The 27,505-nt window shown below is 38.6% G+C and overlaps 1 protein-coding gene across 1 annotated transcript in view; it reads left to right on the forward strand.

The window, feature by feature from the left end:
* The window catches only part of cicb (capicua transcriptional repressor b), a 71,429-nt gene that overhangs the window by 38,320 nt on the left and 5,604 nt on the right, over positions 1-27,505 (forward strand). Inside the window, exons 4-7 of the mRNA XM_039771351.1 lie at positions 23,991-24,140; positions 24,309-24,516; positions 24,697-24,826; positions 24,926-25,108. Coding sequence (XP_039627285.1) covers positions 23,991-24,140; positions 24,309-24,516; positions 24,697-24,826; positions 24,926-25,108 — 671 coding nt within the window. The remainder of the gene's footprint in view (positions 1-23,990; positions 24,141-24,308; positions 24,517-24,696; positions 24,827-24,925; positions 25,109-27,505) is intronic.

Here is a 27,505-nt window from a genome sequence, read left to right on the forward strand (position 1 = left end):
AGTCCCTTTTGGCATTTACGGGATTCGAACCGGCAACCTTCCGATTGCCAGTACAGATCCCTAGCCTCAGAGCCAGTATCTTTGGGACATGGCAGTACACTGGAGAACCTGGAGAAGGCCAGGTTGCAGATGCAAGGAGAATCTGCAAACCTCACAAAAACTGAACCAGCCTACTAGAGCTGTGTGGTACTACCATTGTTTATAATTCTGCTCTTTTATTTGTGTCTTAATTGTTCTGCATCTTACACATTTAAAAGTAAAAAAAAAAAAAAATATTGACCAATAAATAAAAAAAACATTCTTCAATTCATTTTCTAATCTTCATTTTCTAACCTGCCTATCCAGTTCAGAGTTGTTTGAGTGGCACTGGGTGCAAAGCAGAAACCAAATTTGCACGGAGCACACACACACACACACACGGTTAATTTAGAGTTACCAGTTAACCTAACCTAAATGACTTTGGGATATGTCAGGAAAATAGGAATACACTGAGAAAAAGCCACACAGCCACAGGAAGAACATGTAAAGTCCACTGTGCTGCTATAAATGAAAATATGAGTTGAATAGATATTTTAATCACAAATTGGTATGTTGAATTCATGTTAATTATAGCTTAGATGCAAGTTTTCAAGCTGTAGAGAAGCTATTTAAATTTCAAATGATTTGCCATTACATTGTTACTTCATCATTTGCAGCTTCTCATTTTTTATACATGATCACTCAAGGCTTTACAGAATGAAAGAAAGAAAGAGAGAAAGAAAGAAAGAAAATGACAATGGAGTTTGGGCCTTGGTTTTGAATGTACTTTTACTGAGTCGTTTATGCACTAATACAAATAGAGCAGGTAAAAGTCTTTTTGAGAGTCAAAAAATGTCTTGCTGGTTTCAGTCTTTTTATTGGTGGAGAGCCATGGTAAACACATTCTGTTTTTTTTTTTTTTTGAAACTTCACTGACCTTGACCGACAGTTGCCTTATTTGCATTGTTCTGTCTGCTTCTGAAATAAGTTGATTGTATTCTGTACAGTACATCTAGTTGATTACTATATGTTGTAGAACAAAGAGTTTTGAAGGGGAATACTTATTGAAGTTTCTTATCTTGACTTTCATAGGTTAGTGATGTTGTGTGACAAAAAACAGACTTTTTTTTTTTTTTTGGGGGCACATCCCTGGGAGGACATGCTGAGCCATGACCTCAACTAAGTGCACTACATGTCCAGGGACAGAAATGCCCAAAAGAATGCAGGATAGGAGATCTATCTATCTATCGATCTATCTATCAATCGATCGATCGTAAAAGGCCATTTAATGTACAGTAAGTAGTGGTAATCATTGTTTATTGCAGAGGTTGTCTAAAAAGGTAAAAAAAAAAAAAAAGAAGAAGCTATGGTGGACTGGATGGAAGCCAACTATACTAACAGGTAGCAGCATGTTAACCCCACCTCAGACTTGTTTATTAAATTAAGGCAAGAAGACAAGACCTTTTAAGGACACCTGACCCTTTAAATGATAATGGATGAGGTACACAGTGTTTGCAGAGAGCCATCATTGAGACCTGTGCACTGGTGACCTTGGGTACATTGACCCCAAATGTATCCAGAGACTATGTATTAAGTAGTTGTCTTAGCCAGCTGCTCTTTAAGTTACCAAATATAGAGTCTGAAGATGAACAGAAAAAAGGTGCAACTAGTCAGGAGGTTGAGGGGATGAATAAAGCATCTCTATCTCTCTCTCTCTCTCTCTCTCTCTAGTAAAATGTCAGTGATAGATACTTGAGGGTATTGTTTTGAGGTAAGAAAATGAGCTGGCCACCCCCAGTTCAGCCTCGGCTTTTTTGCAGCATGTCACTTGTTTGTTGTCAGGCAAGATGTGTGGAACAAAAGCACCTATCTTTTGGCTTCTCCTACACTATAATAACTGTACTGCAGTTCTGTTATCGAGTCCTACATAATATACTGTAAATGCTTCTCTTGTTCTGTTTGTCCTAGAAGTGGGGTAGGCCATTAAGAAGCAGGATGAAAAGCTCTTTAATTTTCTCTTTCTTAGCAGCTGACTGAACCTTGCATGTGTCCCAAAGTATTCCCTTGGATGGAGGTGTTGTCTTTATTGATGCAAACAGGATGACTAACTATATTATGCCTAGAATGGTGTGGGAAACAAGTGTTTGTAGAGACCATTGTGCTGTACTGGATATGCTGTGTATTTGGACAGTTTCTGGCTGTGCCCATGTTGTAGCCATGGCACAAAGAAAATGCTTTTGCTGTCATCCATAGTGTAATTTTGTGGCTCAGAGATCCATATGGATATTGTCTTTTAGGGCACTGGTGCTCTGGACTTTGCTGGCACAGACATTTTTCTCAAAATTCCACATCTACTTGATGTGGTTTATGCAGTATTTGAGTGCCATCTTTGCATCTAGTGAGTATTTTATTTTGTTCTTTCTGTGTAACAAAAAATTGGAATATAATTGTGAGAATTTGCATACTTTTACAATATTGAGTATAAGTTATATATTGCCCTGTACAAGCCTTGTTCTTGAAGAATTGTGTATAAATTGGATATAATAATTTCATATTATAATTAACTTAACCTTCTTTAATTGATTTTATAGCTAAAATGAATGCTGTAAAAACTGGAGGCTTACGTTCAAATGTTTTTCAGGTATCTATTCATTGAGAAAAAAAGCACTGACTGACCGACCGCTGCAAAATAAAATCATTCTTCCAACCTTTTTCTAAATCTGATTATTTTTTTTTTTTCACTCAAGGTGATGTAGTGAGCCAGAGCCCTAGGCTAACACAAGACACACTCATGCATACAGCCACACTTGCTGTTATTACTGTCCCTTTAAGGCAGTTAATTAACTAGTGATGCATTTATTTGGGATATGGGAATAAACCATAGTACTAGGAAGAGCCCCACATGCTTGTCAAAGAAAATAAGCTAATTCCACACAGGCAGTAACTAGATAGGGAATGAAAACCAGGTCACTGAATGTGTAAAGTTGCAGGTCAAAACACTGTGCCACATAATGACTTGGTTTATAACTGTTTTTGTCATTGGATGTGAACTCATACTGACCTTGTCTAGATCTAGAATGGAGGCTGACATTGCCAGTTAAGTCTGGTTGAGGAGACAGACTCTTCATCTATGAAGTACTTTACATATGACAGTATATTCACAGGTGCTGCTCTCTTATTGTACAGCATTTAAATAAGCTCTAACACTTAAACCTTCTGTACAACATGATGTAAGTGTGTACCTCCTGTTTTTGGCACACATGAAACTCAACACAATTCAATGCTCCGTGCACCCAGATAGCAGGCATTTCCTAATACTCGGAACCCACAGTAGACTAGTTGTGCCTCTCTAGGTCACTGATGCATTCCTTCATCTGTTATGCAAAACATTCTCCAAAATCAGAAGGCGATATGTAGCATCTATTTATGCTGCCGAACGTCTGCCTACAGGGAATGCCAAATGCAGCCGCCTCCCAGACTCTATTGTGGAGGATTGCTGTGGTTGCTGGTGGTTTTAACCAAGGAATTTAAATAAAGGGACAACTGTTTGCTATTGTAACCATTCCTCAATTAAAGTTCTTCTTAGTATATTTCCTTTGTGACCAGTAGGGGCCACTGCAGAACCTCAAGCCCCTGACACAACCTCACAGACACAAGTCCTGGGTGCAAATGCAAGGTTTATTGTAATGAAGAATCTTTAAAAAAAAAAAAAAGGCTTCTTTGTAATAATAAAGACAAGCACAACTCTTCTCCTTTTCTCTTTCTTCTTCTACTCCTCTGCTCCTCCAGGAAAGCTTTGTCCTTCTTCTACCTGGCTTCAGCTTGCCTGGGTGAGGTCAAGTGGCTTCTTTTATCTTGGACCCACAAGTATTTCTAGTACTAGGGCATCACCCGTTGGCAGTACTTCTGGGTCAAACAGAAGTCCAAACAAGGGACACCCACAGAACCCGACCAGGCTGGCCCACAGGACTACAGTCTCCAGCATGCCTTACAGGTGTCTATACAGGTAGCATCACCCAGGGATGCTGTCACCTAGCATGTTGGTGAAGAACGTACCACTGACTGGTTGTCTCTCCTTGTCCTTCCATCACACTGGCTTCCCAGCCAGATATTGTTCCTCAGTCCAACCATGCTGGGACAACAGCGTACCCACTTCTACCCTGGCATCTCCTGCCTGCCCCTTGGCTGAGGCAGGACTATTCTTGCCCTCTTTCTTGTGCCTCCAAAGGGCTGGTCTCCTGTCCAGGTAAAGAACTCTGCCCCCTCCTCGCCAGGATGTCCACCCATCCATTCATCACACCTTCTTTCATACATCTAATGTTTCACCTCGGTAAACTACTGTGAAACTGTTTTACTTTTCTTACAGTCATGTGAAAAAGTTGTTCTCCTTGTGAAATAGTCTTTCTATTGTATTGTACGTTTTTCAATTATATAAATTTATTTTCAACATTTTTAATCACAGTGTCATTTAAATATAATTAAAAAATCTCTTTGAACCTAACTATTACCTAACTGGTAAAGGATGTCGCCGAGTTGTCCTTTCACTGGGTTGTCTTTCGTCGAGTCGACTGTCACCTGGTTGCCACCGAACCATTTCTGACATTGAGTGGGAGGAATTTTGTCCTATTAATCCATGAAGAATTATTTCAGTTGTGCCATGTTTGAAGAGTGTCTTGGGTGTACAGCCTGTTTGAACTCCCTCACAGCATCTCAATAAGATAACGATCTGGGCTTTGACTTGGCCATGCCAGAGCCCTTCATTTCTTTCTTTTCAGCCATTTCATGGTGGATTTACTGGTATGTTTAGAGTCATAGTCATGTTACAAGGTCAACTTTCATTTTGAGCTTCAGTCTTCTGACAGATGGGTATATATTTTCCACAAGAACCCCCTGGTACAATGGAGAATTCATACTGGATTATATGATGTTGAGCTGCCCCGGCCCTGATGCAGGATAACATCCCCAGCACCTTACTTTACAGAGGGTATCAGGTTCTTGTGCTCAAATTCACCCTTTGGTTTTTGCCAAACATGTCTTCTGGTACTGTTGCCAAATAACTCTTATCTTTGTCTTGTCTGTCCAGAGCACATTTTTCCAGAGCACCTGGTCTTTGCCTAGGTTAGTCTTTTTGGGCAGTAAAGGTTTCCTCTTGGCAAACTTCCTATGTAGAACTAATTTGTGTGGCCTGTTTCTAATGTTGGACTCAAGCATTTCGTCATAAACAGTGGCATGTACCTGTAGGTCCCATGATGAAGTTCTGGGGTTTGTAGAGACATAATTTAGCATCTTGTGTTCTGCTCACTGGTTGAACTTGCTGGGCTGGCCTGGCTAAGTTGACTGTTGTTTGAAATCGTGTCCACTTCGAGATGATCTTGGAATGGTTGGTTTTAAGTTGTATGGAGAGCCTTTTCAATCCCTTCCTTAAGCATCTATCACTTTCTTTCCGAAGGCCTCAGTGAGTTAGTTCTTTTGATCTAGCCATGGTGATAACACACACTTCAACAACAAAGGCAAGCCAAACTAAATGTTTTAAGTTTAAATAAGTTATTTGAAGTTTGGTTCCTCCAAAATCCTCTCTAATGACGTTCTAATTATTTGCACCTGATGTGGTACACTTGAGTGTAATTTTAGGTGTTTTAGGTTTAGGTAAATTTATGGGTGTATTTACTTTTTCCACATGTGAAATTTGTATTTATGTTTATTTAAATGATACAATGGAATACAAAATGTAAACGTGGCATGATTTTTGTTATCTTGTATTGCCTTTATCAATGATAATGTTTCAATAAACATCAAATCTTGAGATGTACACAAATGTTAAAAAAAAATGCATTTCGGGGGAGTAATTTCTTTTTCACATGACTGTATGAACATTAGCAAGAGTTTGAGTGTTGGAATCCCTTTTTGGTTTACTTTTTAAGGTTTTTCCATTTATGTCTTTCAAAATGTCTGTTTTAAAAACAGTCATTTGAAGATGAATGTAGAGTAGTGAAAGGAATTGCATTAACAGCTCCTGTTTCTGACATTGTCACATATGTCAGTACTTGCTGTTTAATTGTCATTTCTAATTTAAACTATTTAAAGGGAATTAAGATAGCAAATAATTAACAAAAGTGAAGTTGTAAAATGACAACAGAATGGAAAAAGAAGGAAAAGAGTCTTTGTGATAAAACCTAGGACAAAACATTGGTCTTTGTCTTTTGTCTGTAACTGTTCACATCATTTGGGTTTCTGTATTTGCAACAAAGCCATATCACACATCAAGGGTTATTTTTAACTGAAAAATGAAAGATGGAACAAGTCAGCTAAATAAACAATGGCATGAATTACACACTGGAGCCAACCTCTTAATACAAATTATAATTCAAGATAAACTGTCAGGCATAGTGGATCACATCAAGAACATATCTGGTTGGGAACCCCTGTGCTATTATGTGTAATTGCTTAGGGTGGCCAGCTCATGCTGTTTTTTTTTTTGTTTTTTTTTTCTTTTCCCAGCTCAGAATACAAAATTATTCTCATTAGAGAAAAATGTTGAGGGGACCTTTAATTTTTTTGTAGTCACTTTGAAGACCTATTCCATAAGATTAAAAAAAAAGTAGTTTAATTTAGCAGAATGAATGGGGTCCATTGTTTAACTTCCTGCTAGCAGCAGTTTTTCCATGGTGGGAGGCAACATGAGTTTTGTGTGTTTATTTTGGTCACCCTGTTCTATGTACCAACAAAATGTCTGGAATTGAGGAGGTTAACAATAGCATAGTGTCGTCTTCCATCCACAAGACTTATGAAGCGGACTAGCTAGTAAAGGGTTATTGCTGACAGAAAGACAGAAGCTTCTGTGATTTTGACTCTGGCAAAAACTGTGTAAATAGTTCAGCAGTGAGATCATGTGATTGCATGGCAAAAGGAAAAAAAAAAAGCAATGTCAGGATATTTGAAAAAGAAATAGCATTTTCTCTTCCTGCCCCCATTGACTCACCGGTGGCCAGCAAAGAGCAGGGCTAGGTGAGACAGTGTCTGAGTCTGCCTCGGAACAAGTCCGCTATTAAGGAGACACAGTTCGACGGGAGGAAATGGGCAGAGTTAGTCTGTGGCAGTTGTGTGTGTGTCTTTGTGTTCCTTTGACTGAGTGAAGCAAGAAAGTGTCTTTGTAAAGGCATACATATGTCAGAAGAGTGTGTACGTACGTGCATGTGTGTGTGTGTGTGTGTGTGTGTGGGTCCCAGCATGTATGTATGTGTTCTTTGCTAGCCCCTCCTCTTGCTGATCTCACTGCAGTCTGGCTAATGGACTGTGAGTCACCCAGCCAGGGCAGAATGGATTCGATTTCTACATGGCAGCACCCCTCCCCCTCTGTTTTTAACGTCTACAGTATCTGCGCAGGTTCTCTGCAGCTCTCTCTCCTTGAAACCACAATAAAGTCACACAGCATCCGTGAAAAAAGAAAATTAAAGGGTACTTTGGGCACCAGTTTCCTATTTTTGCTTGTTTTCATTCAGGCAGCTAGCTGGTCACTTCCTGTCCCATTTTCCTGTTCAATGTCTGGGGACAAATGAAAGTTCAAAACAGAGTGTAACCAACTTGTTGAAGTGTAGTAGGGGAGGAGAGGGGTGGGGTGGGGTGGGTTCAGAGGCACCATCCAGGGGAGAGTGGTGCTGAACAAAGAAGAATGAAGCAGCCATTGGTATTGTATTGCATGGTAGGGCAATTTGCCAGACACCTGGGTGTGTGCCATAGAAAGGTAGAGTAACTGCTCGCAGCCCTGAGGATCATGTTATAGAGAAAAGGCTGTGGTAGTGCATAAAACAATCTGCTGCAGTCTGCACTACTATGGATCGCTCCCAAGACTGATATATTATATAAATATAACATGTTATTTTGGTGTAGGAGGGCAGATGGAGAGGAATAGGTGAGATAGCTTTCATGACCTCCTGATCACTAATTCAAAGCCTGTTCTTAGATACTTTTCCTTTTGTTTCTTGGTCCTCTCCTACCCCATTGATAGTGTGCTTAATTTGCCCAGAAACCTTACAAGAGATGATGTTATTTGCAGTAGCAGCTGAGACAACAATTTGACACCTACCGCAACAGCGCTAACCTAGGATGTGTGCTACAGGCGTCACCAGTTTGGCATATGCCTTGGATATGTGTTACATTTCAGGTTAAATATATGCAAGTGTAAAGCATGAAAAAATGCAGAAAAATCCTGGTGAATTTAATAAAATAACAGAAAATGCTGAAAAATTTGAAATGGCTGTTAGAAGAACTGTACTGTATACCTTTAGCTAGAACAGCACCTGCCTTAAGGGTATTTATTATGATTGTGTATAATGTGGTAACCGGTTTCTGTGTGATTCTTTCTAACTCAGTGTAGTAATAATTTATAACATGAATTAATAGTAATGAAAGAGCCAGTCTAACAGCGCCATAGCTTTAAGTTTATGACATTTGAAACCTACTCTGCACACCATGAAGACCCCTAGGGCATTCTCATGAGTTTTGCTTTTTCATGGATGCTGTATTGCTAGTCTTTATTTATTTATTTATTTTTTTATCCAGATAATCTGTAAGAAGGCATCTGACGCACGCTCATTATCTGTAGACCTGACACATTTTAGATCAGTAGCATTAAGACTACTTGAAACGTTTGTACAGTTGTATTCTGGTGGGGATTGTAGTGTAACTCTTTCACCTTTAAATCAACAATAGCTGTACATCCATGCAGCAGTCACTTTTATTAATTTACCCGGAGTGGGAAGTAGTAAGCCATGGTTCTAACCTGATCTCGCATTTTAATCACTTGAGATACTTAAGTTCATTTGCTAAATGTACACGTTAATTTGTGGAGTTAAGTGAATATTTATTCTTGTTGGTAAAGTGCCCAGTGAGGCTGTGCATAAATTACGGCCTTGTAATGACATTGCCCTGTCCAGGGTTGATTCCTGCCTTGTGACTGGTGCTGCTGAAATAGGCCCTGGGGGGGCTCTGAACTATTTTAAGTAGGTTTAAGAATGTTAGCATACTCCATTGTTTTGTGGAGGTGGGGGAGAAGTTGAAGTCCCAGTAATTAGGTACTGTATGGTCAGTCGCATTAACCTCACAAAATTAAATTCGGATTAAAGTTACACACATGGACCATTTTTTTCTAAATCACTTCTCATGTGGCAGTGCTTACTTGAATCATTCTAATGAAGTAGCTTTGATCCACTTCTAGCGCAAAATATGCTACTAAGTCTTATCTCGGTATGCACTGCAAACATCCAGCTCAACTTTCATTTAATTTTTCCTGGGTGGAGTGGTGGCTCTGAGGTAAGGATCTGCACTGGTAATCGAAAGGTTCAAATCCCTTAAACGCCCAAAGTGACTCTACTCCGTTGGGCCCCTGAACAAGGCCCTTAACCTGCAATTGCTTTATCCTGGGTATGATGTTAATCTGCATCCAGCCCTGCATGTAGGCCCTCCAACCTGCAGGGAAAACCTGTAGCTTGGTGGCAGAATTGGCACTCCAGCCACCACAAAAAATCTCACACTGTTCCACTCCATCTGAACTGTAGTGTGGTGCTGAGATGTCACCCATTGCATGGCTGCACTCGGGTCCTAATCTGAGATCCTGAGTTGGTTTGTCATGTGGTGGGTTCAGTAATGTGCTGTATCAGCGCGTACTCCTAACCTCTCTCCTCTAATTGAAAACCTTCCACTGAGCACAAAAGTTCCTAAATTGCATTTGACTTTTTTATTGCAATGATAGAAATATATGGAAAATCAGACGTGCCAGAGTCACCATAACACAAATACCAGTGCCTCATCCAGCAGTGGCAAACAACTATCCTTGCTTTAATTCCCAACTATTAGAGACAGTTATTTTGGTTAAATTATGGTTGTGACTTGCCTTGGCTCTCCTTGCCTACGTAATTTTAACATGCTTGATGTTGTTCACCTGCTACACATCTAATCCACACGGGCATTAACGCTAATTATGTGTTATGGATTTTGCAGGTCTTCTCTGTTAAGTACTCAAAAATATATCAAGTCTATAAAATCAAATATAAGATTCACCATCACCAGACTGCACATTTTCAGGCTAATCGGTATGCTCATGGGAACTCGATAAGCTTGATGAGCATAGACCACTTTCTAAAAAACACACATTTTCTGCTTATGTAGTCTTTAGCAAAGTAGCTTTGGACCTAGATAAGCTGTCATATATAAGATCTGATTATTTTGTATGTCATTCTTCTGTCAAAATTTAAAGTTGCTTATTGCATCTAAAGTAACAGAAAAGATGAAGTCTCTGCTGGAGCCAATCCCAACAAGCACAGGGCACAAGGCAGGAACAAAGCCTGGGCAGGGCGCCAGCCCACCGCAGGGCACACACACACCCACACACCAAGCACACACAAGGGACAATTTTAGGATCACCAAGGCACCTAACCCGCATGTCTTTGGACTGTGGGAGGAAACTGAAGCACCCAGAGGAAACCCACGCGATCATGGGAAGAACATGCAAACTCCACGCAGGGAAGAACCGGGAAGCGAACCCAGGTCTCCTTACTGCGAGGCAGCAGCGCTACCACTGCACCACCGTGCCGCCCACCTTACAATGCATTGCCTGATTATTAATAATCTAAAGTGTATAGAGAAATTTTAATGTAACCTACATTGACTACATACAGCAGGCAACACATTCAATGTTAGCGACACCAGGCTGTTGTGGATACTTTGACATAAAAATGCTGTTTGATGTTTAACAGCTTCATGCTGAATTAAGTGATGTGCTTCAGTGTAGTGCAATCTGTCCAGCCTAGGAAATGCTTTCCTTTGTAGGGGGTAATAGTGCTAAAGTTACATATTATGGTGAATGCCGGAGAAGTACCACACGTTGTAAGACTCTGCTCATGAACACTGCACAGGACTATTTAGAAATCCTGTTAGAGTTCTGTAATATGCAGGTAACAGTGGCTCAGACCCAGAACCCTGGTACGGTCTGTTAAAATGCCCACTTTTGTTTTAACTTGTAGTCATGTATGTATTTACATAGTGCTTTTTATTAATTTATCACTCAGTTACCACTAATACTAAGCAGGCCCATTAGGCACATGAAGAATAGATGCAATTGTTGTTTAAATCCATTCTCATTTAGCAGCTGTTGGACTTAACCCTATTTAAGCCTCTTCCACACAATGTGGAAAAGCTGGACTATAACCTTTTTTTTCTTTTTCAACCCTGCTATTAACCTGGGTGTTTAATGGCATATTTTACAAATGTAGTTGGCACTCCTGAATAACCAGAGAGTTCCGAGTTCAAAGCCTCTCTCAGGACGTGTCTATGAGAAGTTTGAATATTGTCTTTATGATCAGCTTGTGTTTTCTCTCAGTGCTCTGGTTACTTCTCCTAACCCCTAAACATGTCATTTTGGTTGATTAGGTCACTTAATTGGACTAGTGGGCGAGTGTGGCTGGCCCATTTAGGGTTGGTTTCTGCCTTGTGTCTGATGCTTCTGGGATAATTTTCATCCCCATTAATGTTGTATTGTGAGAAATAATTTCAAAATATGGAAGAATAGATGATTGTGCACTCGGTAATGGTTGACCAGGTATATCAAATTGTCTTCAGTCCAAATGCTACCAGTAGTTGTTATAAGTTTTAATAGAACTGAAACCTCACAATGAAGCCTCAACAGATGTCTGGTTGTTGAATGATGTTAAAACTTTTGTGAAGTATTTTGTTGTGCATTGTGTGATCTCCTCTGCACATACCCATGCCACCTGCACTTCAGAACAGTGATTTCATCTGAAGCTAAGCATGTCTGAGCCCAGCCAGTACTTGGATGGGAGACCATCTAGGTAAAGCTTGGGTTGCTGCTGGACGAGCTTTTGATGAGATTACACTGTGGTCTGTATGTGGATACCAATGCCTCAGTACAGTGAGGAGGACACCGTGCTGTGAAAACTGACGCCTCCTTTTGAATAAGATATAAAACCAAGTTCTTCACACCATGTAATCATGGGCATCTTTCGAAAAGAGTAGGGTGTTTCCCAATGTCCTGGAGAAAATACCCACTATGGCCTGGTCATTCTGTCCCACTAATAATTCTCTGTCCCTTATTGGCTAGCTACGTCTCTCACACCTGAACCACTTAATAGCTAATATTGGTGAGCAATCTGGTGCAAGAATGGCTGCTGACACATCATTCATGTGTGTGCTACACATTGGTGGTGGTTGAAGTGATTCTCTACTATCTATGTAAAGTGATTTGAGAAGGTTAGAAAAGCCTTATATACTTGTTGTTGTTGTTATTATTATTATTGTTATTATTATCATAGTGCTTCTCACATCACTTACCTGTGCTAACCCAATGAAGCACTTTTGTAGTAGAATCGGTTACCTGTTCTGAAAAAGTGAATTCCTATATAAAGTGTTTTATCTTTAACTAGAATAATAATTATAATTATTACAATAATAAAAAGGAGTGTCCTTAACTTCAACAGTAATTTGTAGTGGAAAAATTACTTTAGTGGCAAAAGTCCATCAAAAAAATCTAAGACAGTCAACAATTTAAAGAGAGAAAGGAAATAGCTTTGTAGATTTTACACTTCTTGATGTTTACAGGGGAAATCATCTTGTGATGGTGCCTGGTGTTAATTGTGCTACTGTACGCTGTAATAAAACACTAGTGTGTGTGTGTGTGTGTGTGTGTGTGTGTGTGTGTGTCTGTCCTTGTGTCCGATCCCCACAAGCAATCTGATTGGTCAGTTTGGCTTAGGATTGTGAAGTTCAGTTTCGGATTGTGGTAATATTTTTTTCTTGTTTACAAAAAAGGAGTTAAAATGGAGCATTTCAATGGCTATAAAGCAATTAACTTACTGAGTAATGTCGTTGTTATATAATAACAAGGGGCAACTCGAGAGTCGCCTTAAGAACAGGACATATTTACAATACAAATGTTTTCACAGTGATTAGCAGAGGCCATTTAACATTGATGGTAGTCAAAAATCACACTGGAAGTGAGCAAGGCAGCTCAAAATGTCTGAGTCTGAGAAGCAGGCTTTACAGAAATGTGATGGAGATGGAGCACTTGGCCAGACAGATTGAGAGACAACAGGATACAGAGGAAAGACATAGGAGGGACTCTACTTTTAAATGTATTCAGGTACCCAAAGCTACTTCAGTTTCCCAGTTGTAAAAACACATCAGGTTGATCATAATTTTCAATTAGTCAGAGGCTGTTTTTCAAAGCATTTAGACCCTTTTGTGAAATATCCTGAAAGTGTGGTATACCATAATTTAGTTATACAACTATTCTATGCAGAACAGCTTTGATTCACCAATTGACCATGTTATTGTAGTTCCATTGACTTCACAGAAGAGTACATCCTGATTTAGATATATATTGTGTAATAATGCTTGAAAACTTTCTTTAAAATAAAACTGTTGACTTGGGACTTAGGCTTAGAGCATTTTATAAGAATTGGTTGTGCAGAAACATTTCGGAAAGGATATTGATGTAAAGTTGAATTGTCCAAGACAAACTTATAAATTTAAAGTACACCTCCATTTTGTTTGCAATTACTGGACAGTTTACATGGTGCAAATCAAGTTTATCTCATGAATTACTGTACTGTAATTGGTTGTGCTGGAAAAACAACCATATGCCTCGTACTTACTCCACGGGTGAAAACAAACTTGTCAGTTGTTTTGGTTGATTCTTTAATTTTAACTGTGCAATTTAGCTATCTGGGATTAGATACATTATGTGAACCAGATTATTACATTCTTGTTGAAAAAAGTAAAAGCTCCTAATTGAAGGTGGTTTAGTTTTTTAAGAAATGTATTTTAACTTAAAAATGATTCAAGTCACTCGCAAACTGCACTGGCATCCTGAAATTGGTACTTGAATAATTAGTCCTAGCATTGTAGCTATTAGACTGCTGCTTCTTACAAACCTGACCAGAGAAACTGTGTAGGTTTTGATCATGCGGTTACTAATACTTAATGTGGGATGCCTTTAGTGACACTTGCAGCGTGATCATCTCCATTACTCACTTTTAAATGTGTTAAGAGATAATGACACTTGTCGCTTATTGTGTTAAATTATTAATCTGTGAAACTGGGCTCGTGCATTACAAAGAATGTTCAGTTTTGAATAGGTTTTCCAAGTTGCTATTTTCATTTGCTGCATGGCACCATGCTTAAGTAAGGTATTGTGTGTCAATGTATTCTTCTTTCGGCTGCTCCATTTAGGGGTTGCCACAGCGGATCATCTTCTTCCATATCTTTCTGTCCTCTGCGTCTTATTTTGTTAAGGTGTGTCAATGTATGCTGCATTATAAACCTATACAACCATTCCTCTACGCTAGAAAATGTGTTCCTCGATAGTACATCACACTAAGACACAGAAACTGATATGCGAAAGCACCGCTGTAAGAGTTGTAGTGAGCACGTATTTCAAGTATATATATATATATATATATATATAATTTTTTTTTTTTTTTTTTACAAAGCTAATAATGCTTTGTTAGGAAACATTGCCATTTGCAACGCCTGTAAGGTAATACTCTTGTAAAGTAAAGGTGACTGGCACACATTTTGTATCGACTTTATCGTCTTCCGATCACGTATGGTAATGGCTGCACCAATCACCGATATCTTTCAGATGGTGGCGGCAACATTCTGGACTACACCTCTACTACGGCCTTGTTCGCTTCATCTCGAGCTCTCTCATGCGATTGGCTGTCCTAGATTTTTTTTCTACGCGAACCATTGGCTCGTGCCGACATCACGCTCAAATCAGGTTAGTGTTTTGTGGCTGGCAGGGGAAAGATAAGGCGGGGTCCAGAAAGATGCTAATTTAATGACTGCAATCCGAATCGTGTTGTTAGGTGCCGGCCAATCACTTTTCCACAAATAAAACGTCACAATGGGTGTCTTGATCCTTCCAACCAATGAGTGGGTAACACCCCCGTAGGCGGGAGAATTATATTTGCATAAAAGCCCCCATGGGTCCAATGGGAAGCCTGAGAACAATTTTGCGAGCGTTTTGCATATGACTGACATTCCATTGCTATCCGGAGCCAATAAACGTGAAGAAGGGCCGTTGAAGCTGTTGTAATAGTGCTTCCATTCAGCCAATGGCATGAGAGGACTGGAGAAGAGGGCTGGCTGTGGCGTCGGCCCAGCCTGGTGTTGTTGAGGGCCTGGGAGTCTACTGCAGGGCTGGGGGAGGAGGGGGAATATGAGAGAGCAAGAAAGAAGGGGGGGGGATGAGTAGTGAATGGCTCTGATACGCACGACGTTACAACGAACTGCTTAATACAAACAAGACGCCTCTCCCGCCGTTGCAAGCTGGGAACTGCTTAAAAGACCACAGTGCAAATAAGGAACCCTGCCCAGATTAAAAGGCTACGGCTATTCAGAATCCTGGGTTCTTATTTAGATTATTATTTGTACTACTACGACGCCCCAAACTGATGGAGAAGAATAGACAGACACCTTCCTGATAATCGAAGAAACGTAAAGGAAATAAAAGCTTGTGTGCTGAATGCAAAACAAACTCCACACTTACAGATGATCGCCAGCGTGTTTTCAGCTTTAAATACAAGACAGAGACTGAAGACAAAAAAGCGGAAATACTGACGAGGATCCTTGCTTTTTCCAAAACCTGCGTTTTTTATTTTTTTTTATTTTTTTTTTTTTTGTTTAAGTCCGTGCCTGACCCGAGGAGAAGCTTGGGCGGTGAAGAGGAAGAGCCAAGCCGGTCTGTGGAGAAGCTCGCCAGAGCAGCGGGCGGCCATCACTTTGATACCGTAAACCTGATTGAATCGTGCCGTCGGAGCATCCTCCTGTTGGCATTAGACCAGACTGTGCTGAGTTGGAATGCCAAGCGCCACTGCCTTGTTTTGCACCCCCACCTGCCTAGCGTTTCCATGAAGGCTTCGCAGATTTGTTCAGAATCTGAGGATCTGGTTTGCATATTCATGTAACTTATTTTGGATGAGGTCGGGAGGAACAGGCAGCCAAGCAAGGTGCCGCTAGTAAAAGCTGTCAGCTGCGAGCAGAGTTCATTTGTGGTCACTTGTGCTGACTTCCTGACACCAGCCGCGAGTCCAGCAGAGAACTGACAAACTCCTAGGAAAGAAGAAAAAAACATTTTCGTAATCTGCCAGTCAGCCTTCAAAAGAACTGTGGACGTTAAGAGTGGGTGACAACCAAGGAGGCGTGTTGACAAGGGAGAGAGCAGTTGGGGACAAATGCATACGTCGGAGTCAGGCGAGGGCGGCTGGCATTGACATACTGCTTGACATCCCCCCTTTGTGACAGTTATGCCTGGCACCCAGCTCACCCACACGAAGGAACAGCTTGTTATCCTTGCACGTAAGCTGAGAATTGAGAGGCCCTGGTCTTCCTTCTAGCTTGACTGCACATTCAAGGGTGTGCCGGGGGGTGCAAAATCATCGGGGCCCCGTTACCTGGTCTAATTTGATTTTTGGATTACGATGGACCTGGCACGACTGGTCAACATCAGTTGCTTTTATGACTTTATTTCGATTCAACTTTAACTGTCCATCTCACACCAGCTGTCTATAACGCAGCTGGAAAGATTCTGACAGGACTTCATGACTCCCCGTTACTTACATAGGTTGCATCCAAAAGTACAGGGCAAGGCATCTCACGACTGCTTAGGCGCTTCTTCCTGATTGTTTATTATTATTGTTATTATTATTTTTTTTTTTACATAAACCCAACGTTATGTGAGAGAGATCCATTCAGTAAAAGGGACTTTATTCCTGTAGTAGCCCGGCTCCGCTTCATGACGGTGTCCAGGACACTACGCGAGGCCGAGGATGATATCACGGCCTATTGAGCAGAAGGGGTTAAAACAACGTAACAAATGAATTGGTTGAGGAGGACACCGGTTATTAACCTCAGGCGATCTAAACGGTTTTGTTTAATGTCTGATACAAGAGACGGCAAAAGGTTACGTGGTGACAATACACGTAACATCGCGTTTGATCGAAAGAAAATGAAGATTAAAGAAATCCACTCAGTCCGACTCGAATTTGCATTTCGGAGCGGCTATCCATGCTTAGCGGCGGACCATAGGCCTTCGTGTGACGAGCCAAATTAAAGGCGGGGGGAAAGGAAAAACAATAATCACGCCTTTTGTTTCGAATCTCCTATTTGAATGGACGTTTGTATCCTGCGGGGCGCTGTCTTTCTCAGAGACTGATCCACAGCAACTGGTGAGGCGCGGACACCAGGATGTATTCTTCTGAGGCCCCTCCATTCCTCCGCCAGGGAATCAGCATGTTTGGTTAGTATGTTAGTTACTTGTTAGGAGTCATATCAACCACTGTTCAAGGGGGTGGGGTTATAGACCTCTGTATAATCCACACCCTTATTTAGAAAAGCAAGCTGATACTTAATGTGTTCATCAATATTTTTCCCTCCAAGAGTTCTGACTGCTAGGATGCTTCAGCTGGCACACCTGATGATTACTGATTCCAGATTAACACCCTGTATCCTTTGCTCTCTCCAGTTTGAAACAGAAGTGGGTGCATGAATATCCAGTATTCTCCCGTTGAACCCGTTTTCACCTTAAGAGGGTGTCCATTATTAGACCCGTTCGCGCTTTCATTATTCAACTTCCTGTTGTTTATTTCAAATAGTGTGAATTAGAAGTTTTCCTCAAATTATTACTGCTTGCACTCCTTTGCTCCTGATTACTTCAGATTTTACTCCTAAGTCAAAGCTGAGTGATTGGCCCTGGTTTTTTGCCTGTATGTTTATCAGGCAAACAGTTGAGCAGCCTAAAGTACTCCAGATTTGTTAAGAGTCAGTTCAAATAATGTACAGGATTGTAATCTAAAGGCTTGCCTGAGCTACTAATTTATAGTTGTCGCTAATAATTGATGAATTCAGTATAGGATACAGCTAGTGCATTTTGACTAAACCCTCAAATGTTACATTAACTAGTGCTCATTGAGTTGTGGATGGCTCACGAACGTGTGAACCTGTGATTTATCCTAAACTTACCATTATTCTCCTTTTCTTTTACAGAAAAAAATAGATAGCTGTGTTAAGATGATTAGGGATGTTTTCACATATTACAAAGGTCTAACAAAGATGCATGTTTTTGTACAGAATACAACAATTTGATACCACATTTTTAATTTTATGTGGCATGATTCACTATGCTCCACCACAACAATTAAACTACTGTAGTAAAACATACTAACTCACAGCCAGAGTTCAATTAAATTTGTACCATAAGCAGAAACTATACTGTATTTTTCACTGCTACAAGAAGTATGGAAAAGAATATATCTTGAGCATTGGTATAATGCTTTAAAACTAGAAAAATGAGAGCATGGTAATAGTTGAAGTGTCCATTTCAGAAACTCTGTGTTAGATGACTAGTTTTAAAATGTACAGGAACAGATAGCTTTTTTGTTTTTAAAGAACTGAGAAAAGCTTCCACAGTCAAACCTATTTGGAAAGGTGATTTTGAGATGGAGCCAGAAATTAAAATGAATATTCTTTTAAGTTGTGTGTGTAATCTTCAAGGGATGATAAGAAGAGCAAGAATGTTATACATGTAGTAAGTAGTTAGTTAGCTGTGCTACCTCAAGGATCCAACATCCGGAGTTCAGATCTCATTGTTGGTTATTGTCCAGGTGGACTTGCTTGTTCTCCCTATCTTAGCTTTTTTTTTTTTTTTCTGTAGGTAGTCTAGTTTTCCTCCCATGTCGTTAAAGACACATGCTATTTAAATTATAATTTCAGGTTGGTTATGGTTATAAACATGAGTTGGATTATGTGTGTTTGAGAATGTTCTACAATTTTCAACAACAGAAGTACAGATTTTGGAAAAAAGGGTTAAACTGACATAGAAAAATTTTCCACAGTAATATGAAATCGGGCAGATCTGACTTTTATTTCTGCCCAAACAACCCCTAACTGAACAGTTTTTCCCCTTGTGAAACTGCTCTAAAAGTGAGCACTGCAGGTTTCTTCTACTGTTTATCTAGATTTGTGCAGTACATTGTACATTATGATTCTTGTAGGTATAGTCTGATACTTATTGAGCAGAGTCTAACCATCAGGGTAGTTGTGTGTCTTTTTCACTTAGTTTTAAAGTTATATGCTTTCCCCATTAACTAGTAACTCTGGTGTTTATTGAAAAAGGAGGATGGTTTTGTTAGAATGTGGCATCAGTGGTTTAAAATTTTTCTTACAGTTTTTGATTTGAAAATTCAACCAAAAAACTGTTTTTTTTTATCAGCAGTCACAATGATTTTTACAGTAAGGTTCTTAATGTGAGAGAAGCGTGTCTGTGTGCAAGAGCCTGCAGTGAACTGGCACTTAACCCAAAGTGACATCCTGCCTTGCATCAGATTCTGATGGAATAGGCTGTGGCGATGACAAACCTGAACTTGCCGGATTAAGCAGGTTACAAAATGGATAAATGGAAGCGTGTTTTCAACTTGGTGTTAGTTACATTTTTTAGCTTGTTTATTCATATTTTAAGACTAAGATCTGTTAGGAGTAGAAAAAAACATTTGCAAGGGTTAATTAAATATTAGTAGAGCATTGCCATTTTTTTAAAGTAATAATTTGAACATCTGTGTGGCATTGTGATATGGCACAGCGGTTGGGGTTGTCACACAACTGGTTCTGTGGCTTTTCTCTGTATTGCTTTCTTCCAGCAGCCTGAAAAAGTGAACTCTAAAGTGTATTTTGCTTGTAAATATGTGTTGCACGTACCAATAATGGATTTACTGTTTTTTTGTTTTTTGTTAGTTATTGATTTTATATTAATACTCTTTTTGGAAGACCTGTACGTAGGAATTTTACTGTACTATACATATGCTGTGTGTGCATATTTCAAAAAAAAAAAACCCAAACTGAACTCCATTTTACCTCTTGTGGGTGTGTTGGGTAGACCTTAAGACATGTATTCATTTTGATTACAATATTATTTTTTCTTTTAATGTTATCTAAATAACATAGTGGTTTTTTTTTTTGTAATTATAACACGTTTACCTAATAGTATTTGAAAATTAATTCCACCTCTCCATGATTCTGAATTAGATGAAGGGGGTTTGAGGATGTTATAGTAGAAAAGGTGTGTGTTTTTCCCTGCTAATTGCCCATCTGTTTATTTGTAACTTCCAGTAAAGGTTTCTCCGGACTGGAGTAAATAAGTGCAAGGTGGGAAGCAACTATGGACTGAGCCACCAGTATTATGTAGCACACACTGGGGCATAGTGAATAAGAGTGTGACAGTGGGCCATTTCAGAACCTGCCAGTTAAACTAGCTAACCCTCACATCTTTGGGGTATGGGAGGAAAACCTATATAGACACGGAGAGAACTTGCAAACTTCCTTGTTCAGTACTACATTTTTTAGAAATAGTTTGGCATTTCAACTTTCTTAATATGTAGTCTGTTTTAACTTTCTTTGGGCTTTAATCTATTTTAATCTATTTTATTAACATGCTAGTACAATGTTGTAGCATGTGCGTGATGCAAGAAAAAAAATATAATGAATCAGTAATTAAGATATTCATTGCTGCCTAGTTTGTAGTTTTTATTACACATCATTCTGTGAAATGCAGATATGAACATCAGCAGATGCAGTGTCACAAAGTTGTCTGTGAAATAACTCACTTTGCACTCTTATACATTTTTATACAGTAAGCTAGTTTTTTTTTTTTTTCTTTTAAGCTTGTTTCGGGGTCTGAATTTAACACAATATTTGGTAGCTTGAAGGACTAGTAGGATGAAAAATGTACTTGTGGCAAAACTATACTAGTCCTTTTTGTAACACAAAACATCATGATGAACAAAAATTCTATTTTGAAGTGAAACTCCCACACTGTTGCAGAGTTTAAATTAACTAATCAGCTCTTTAGTAAAATCTAGACCCATTTCTTGAATTAGTTCACAATCTTTAAAGTTGCATGCATATATCTAACAATATAGGAATCTGCAAAAGATTTTACTTTTTGTATTCATGCAAATTCATATTTTCAATATCTGCCGTTATCCTTTTAAGTTTAATGTAAACTAGCCAAAAAGTATCTTTTAATGTGTTTGGATTAAAGGAATGTAAAATGTAATTTCTATGCTTAAATTGCAAAAAGTAATTAAGTTATAATGTAAATGAAGGTGTCATTTTAATTCTTCAATATGGAAATAGATATTTCTAAATAAATACTATAGATTTCAATGAGGAGATCAATGGCATATAATGGGGTGGCCAACTCTGATACTGGAGAGCCACAGTGGCTACAGGTTTTCATTCAATTTATTAATTAGTGACTAGTTTTTGCTACTAATTAACTTAATTTCTTTTATTTGCTATTTAAGCCTCTGCTCAGCCCAACGTCTGTCCTGGAGGGCCGCAGTGGCTTCACGTTTTTGTTCCAGCCCAATTGCTTCATGAGAAATCACTCATTGCTGATAAAGCACTTATTGCTCAAGTGACATTTTTCTGCTTCATTTTAGTGGTCTCACTTGTTAAGATTTTGAACCCTGAATTGGTTATTTTAGTTTTCAATAAGTTGTATTTATTGTTTTAGCAGCAGTTCTCTATTTAGCGTGTCTCCATTTTCACCCGTGTGTATTCATCATTCACTGTTTGATTTAAATTAAGTACTCAGAACGAAACAGAAGAGAAAGTGAAGAATTGAAAATTACCATCCGTTTTAGGCTTCAAAACACTTGGATGACACGTATTTCATTAGAAAGGAAAAAAAAAAATCTATGAATTAAGAATAAACTGACATGGTTAAAACACTAGCAAGAAATTAAATGAGATCTGTTACTGGTGAGCAGGTGAGTTGGAACAAAAACCTGCAGCCACTGCAGCTTTCCAAGATCGGAGTTGGCCACCCTTGGCATATAACAAGCTGTTTTAATGGTATGTTTTCCTTGGGCAAGTCATAATTAAATTCGAGATATTTATAAAATTCTTCACAGTATATACAACTGAGAGGCATTTCTCTTTTCTCTATGGAGTTTTCCATTTTACATATCTCTAATTTGAATTTTGACAATTGGCTTGAATCCAAGATCTCTTAAACTCATTTTGACTAGTAAAAAATATAGTAAATATCTGAGAATTCTCATTTGTCAAAATTATTTTGTAGATATCTACAAAATAATCTTTATTTGTCAAAATATAATTGTAACTAGTCAAAGGAAGTTATTCAAAGTTGAAATGACTTGGCTTAAGTTAAGGCATTGTTGTAAAGCAGAACAGTCAGCCCTTTATTTTATTTTTTTTAAATGAGTAGTATACACTATAAACCAGAAATTTTAGAATTAAGGTATTTTAGTACCCAGGAGATAATCTTTGGTTGGTTGCAAAGTTTAGGACTATGGAATACCTCTTTCAAGTTCACCTTTAATACAAGTCCTCTATGGTGTATTCAGTGTGTAGTTTATTTGCTGTCTTTGTATTCAAATTTGTTTCTAATTCAAAAACATGCTAGACTAACATCAAGTTCAAGATTGATTTAATACACAGACTGCATGATATAATATCTTTATGTAGTGAATACATTTGTTAGGTATTTTAAAAATAATATAGAACAATTGTCTTCTATATGTAAATTGGCAGTTGAAGAGACCAGCACAGGCTCAATCATTAAGGCACTGGGAGGGATTTGAACAGCATTCTTCTATCCTTTTGTGTCACAGCTGTTAGACCGCACTTTCTTTTGCTTGTTGCCACTTAGGTAGGGTTCTTTCTCTGTGATCCTACATATGAATAAAGGTAAGTGGTTGAATGATGTTTGGAAATGAGGTCCAGCACCAAATATAAGTGCACACTTTGACTATGTGAACATACTATGCAGTGTTTCCCCTGTACTAATAAAAAATATACTGATTGTTGTACTAATAAGAAAATAATGATTAAATAAGTAAACAAGATCTTTGTACAGGAAAAAATGAATACATATAGTACAATACTGAATTACAATTAAAGCATACCCATAAAACAGGCATAGATAGTAATTTTAAACAAAATTGTATTCATAACTGTCATGCCCACTAGAAAGGCATACACATTTTTAATTTAATCGCATTTTCTAACATATTATAACAAGTAGGAGTTGTTTGGTTTGTGTGACAGGTTAGATTATTGAAAAACCATGAGTTCCAGAAAGGGAGGGGGTATCTTGCTATTCCGTGAAGGCAGTGGCAGATTTTTCTCTCAAAACAATTCACAAAGAGTTTTACATAGAAGGCAAGTAACATTTAAGGACTGCAGTTGCTAAAATCTCACCACAGATCAGCGTCTAGAGTTGTCATCACAAGTGAATCGCAGTGCATAACTAATTACAAGATTCCTTCTGAGTTTTCACACTGATTCTAAGGTTTACATTATGTTGCCTATGTAGCAGTAGATGAAGGTTACTTTTACATCCATTTGACAAAGAGGGCTTCATGTGAAGAAGAACACTACATTAAAGTAAATCATAAACACCTAGTCCACTTGGTTGCATTGTGCCTTTTTTAATTTACTTTGGCTAGATAAATTAATTAATTCTGATGCCACAGTGCCGTTATACCTACCCTGGAGTCTGCTATTTGCGTGTTGTGGTGGTGGGGTTTGGGGTGGAGACTATGGCCGACTAATGTAAGTGGTAGGGGAACACTACTACGTAGTTAAAGTGTTCTCTCTCTCTTAGACCTCCCCCCTCCCCCCCCCCTTTTTCCTCAAGTTTATCAGTGGAATCTTAATTTAATGAATTATCTGTAGTTTAACCACATTTCAGTTAAAATATTAGCCATGGTTTGTAACTTTAAAGGCATAGCATATTCTCATATGCTCTCTGAGGACGTTGAGTTATATTTGCTTTTGGGGTGTGAGATGCAGATATAAGTAATGCCATGTTTTGCTTTCTAATGTGTTGGTGTTTTGTTTTTTTTTTTTTTGTTCTTTTTTTCCCTCTTCTTTAGTTTGGACAAATGTGGAGCCCAGGTCTGTGCCTGTGTTTCCCTGGCATTCTCTGGTCCCATTCCTTGCTCCCAGTCAGTCAGAGTCTTCTGTTCCTTCATCTGAGAGTCAGCAGGCTGTCGATCATCCTCCCATGCCAAATCAAAATAAAGGTTAGTTAAAGTGCCCAGTGTGAATATCAAGATCTCTGTTGATGTATCTTTTTATAGAAACTTCTTTGATTCTGCAAAATATTAAGACTCCAAATTTTGTCTGGTTATGTATGTGTGGTTATATAATATAATGTGGAATAAATTGTGAAGTTTTATGTTGTTTTCTAGATCCTTCGCTTTCCTGTGTTGTCCCAGTTCCAGACTCTGGAAACAGTAGCTCAGGAGGTGACCCTGAGAAACCCACAGCACCCAGCCCCACACAGACTGAAGTCCCTCATGCAGGGGCAGCTATACCAGCCGAAGATCAGGCACCATTGGGAAGAGAGGGAGTCGTAGGTGGTGCAGACAGTGAGACTGAAAGTGATGTTGATGACCCGTAAGTATCCAATAATTACTGAAGAGCAAGTAATGATGATAATTTTGTGGTTTTTAGCATGCAGTGGTTTTGCACAGGAAGGGTAATCTGAGTTGCACATCTTCATCTATCAGTTTAAATATGAATGCCCCGTGACCCTGAACTGGGTTAGTTTATTCAGTGTTTTTCTTTTTTATTCAGATTTTACCCAGCATTGATGTCTGAAGCACCAATATCTGTTTCTCCAGTAAAAAGGCGAACCCAGTCACTTAGTGCTTTGCCAAAGGATCGAGATATAGGATGTGACAAAGAGGGCCGAAGTCCAGGAAAGGTACATAGATAATGATAGTTTAGAAATGTGATTTGGTTTTGTGTAAGAGTATCCTATTCAAAGTGACATCTGAATGAGAGCCTGTTTATCTGACTGTAGAGGGAGAAGGATCACATTCGTCGTCCTATGAATGCTTTCATGATCTTCAGTAAGCGGCATCGGGCTCTGGTCCATCAGAGGCACCCAAATCAAGACAATCGTACTGTTAGCAAGATCCTTGGAGAGTGGTGGTATGCACTGGGGCAGAAGGAGAAGCAAAAGTACCACGATCTGGCTTTTCAGGTAGGCTCATACATGAATGGTGTAGTGCAGAATGAACATGCATTTTATGTGCTTACATATACAGTAAGTGCAAAGTGTAACAATATCTGTTTACACTCTTAATCCTTGGAAACCAGATTTAGGTAAAGACGTTTGAAGATGGATGGATGGATTATTGGGTGATTGTTGTGCACTCTGTTTGTTTCTAAAATACATTAGCCTAAATTTATTTGCAGCAATGATATTTTTAAGAGCACACCTTTTATTAAAGCCTGCTATAATGTGTTGTGTTCATGCTACTATCACTGGTTGGACTACTTTGTTACTACCTACAGTGGGTATAGAAAAGAATCACCCCCTCCGAAATATTCCCATTTTTTTTGCTTTACAACCTTAATTGAAAACACACAAAAAAATACTCAATGCAACCTATAACATTTAAGTGAAAAATATCACAGCTACAGTTCAGAAAAATTATAAAAATTCGAAAACAAAACATACAGAGATTAATAAAAGATCACCCTCCAATGTCAATGATTTGTTGAACCACCTTTTAATTTAATGACAGCCTTGAGTCTGTTGGGATACTTCTCTCTCAGCTTTACATATCTAGATTGAGCAATATTTTCCCCCCTCTTGTTTACAGAAAGAACTGTTCAAATTCGGTCAGATTGGGTGGTGGACTGCTATCTTCAAATTTTTCCACAGATTTTCAATGGGATTTAGGTCTGGGCTCTGGCTGACCCACACAAGGACATTCACTTTTTTCTCCTTCGGCCACTGTGTGGTTAATTTTGCGGTGTGCTTTGGATCATTGTCGTGTTGAAAGGTGAACATTCTGCCCATCTTCATCTTATTGGCAGAGGGTAGCAGGTTTTCCTCAAGAATGACTATATTTTGCCCCATCCATTTTTCCTTTTATCCTAACGAGAGCCCCAGGCCCTGCAGCAGAAAAACACCCCCACAATAGGATGCTGCCACCTCCATGCTCTGCTGTAGGGATGGTGAGCTGCATTGGATTTCCGCCAGTTGTAAGCCTTTCTTGAGAAGTGGCTTTTTCCTTGAGACCCTCCCGAACAAACCATTAAGTAATATTAGTTCTGTCTTTTTGACTGAAGTGAGCAAATGCATAGAATTTTGCACAGTTTGGCCAAATCCTGCATAGAAATGCCATTAAAAGCAACATCATGCAGGAATTTCTTTAGGTAAGGAAATATGTTTTTAAGTTTTGTAAATACAGTAACCAGACTGGTAGTCTAATAATCCAGTTTAAAATATTATCTCAGATTGTCCATTCTTAGTGTATTGGTTTAAAAACAAAACTAGTCATCCAATCTTCTAAACCTGCATGTAGATTTTGACTTTTACTATTTGTACAAATTTTTGATGCCTGTCTTATTTCAGTTTTCATTATTTGAGTCGTGAATCGACTGGTTGTAGTTATCATCAGAATACCTGCCTAATTCTTTTTTAAAATTTTCTTCAGTTTTATTACATTTTGTTTGTTAAATCTGATATTTGGGTTTGATTACGATGGATGTGAAGCTCAGTTAATAAACAAGCTTATCTCCATCTTAGCAAAAGCAGTAATGAAGACTATATTATTTATCCCGAAATATGTTTATAACTATTATGCTTGTATCTGGATGGATCATATACAGTAATACTTTTGATATTTAGGCTCCTGTCCCTAACAAGTCATGTTTTTAGGTTTTGTTTTGTAAGTGGCATACTACATACACCTGGTAGTCAATTCACTTGTGTGGTTTAGCAATTGTATTTGTCTTTGTGTACGTTTTTTGTTAGCTGCAAGGAAGATACTATTTATGCTTATGAAGCTGTTTTTGATTTGAAGGCAATATTAAATGATACAGAGAATGACCTTGATGCAGGCTTGATAGGTCAAATTATGCCTTTTTAATTTTCATATGAAACTATTGTATCCACTATGCGTATCTAATCAGCATTTGTGTTACATGTTAGATGTCATTTTGGCTCATTTGAGTGGTAGTGTGCTGTCAGTCTAGGACAGATTAAATCTTTTTGAATACTTGGATCTGTTTTTTTTTTTTATTGCTGCATTGTCTCCCTTCTTTGAAATGTAAATCCTGAGGAGAGATTATTTAAAGCAGCAATGTCACTACTAGCCCTATGCTGACATCTGTTGGCTTAAAGTAGTAAGACAATGTTTCACTTATGCAGTCATTCCTTGTGATTGCATGTAAAATGATCACTTCCTATGTTTTCTACTGCTGTAAAGTATTCATTGTCTGAACCATCTTATACTAACAAATGGTTATTTAAGCCCAAAAGTGTATTCCAAATTTGTCCTATATGACTGTTTTTATTTTATGAATGTTTTATTTTAGAGCTTTAGTTGTTTGTTTTACTCTTGTCTTGAGTTTTGCACCTAACTGT

This window comes from Polypterus senegalus, chromosome 12, assembly GCF_016835505.1.
Source record: "Polypterus senegalus isolate Bchr_013 chromosome 12, ASM1683550v1, whole genome shotgun sequence".
NCBI classification, from domain to species: domain Eukaryota; kingdom Metazoa; phylum Chordata; class Cladistia; order Polypteriformes; family Polypteridae; genus Polypterus; species Polypterus senegalus.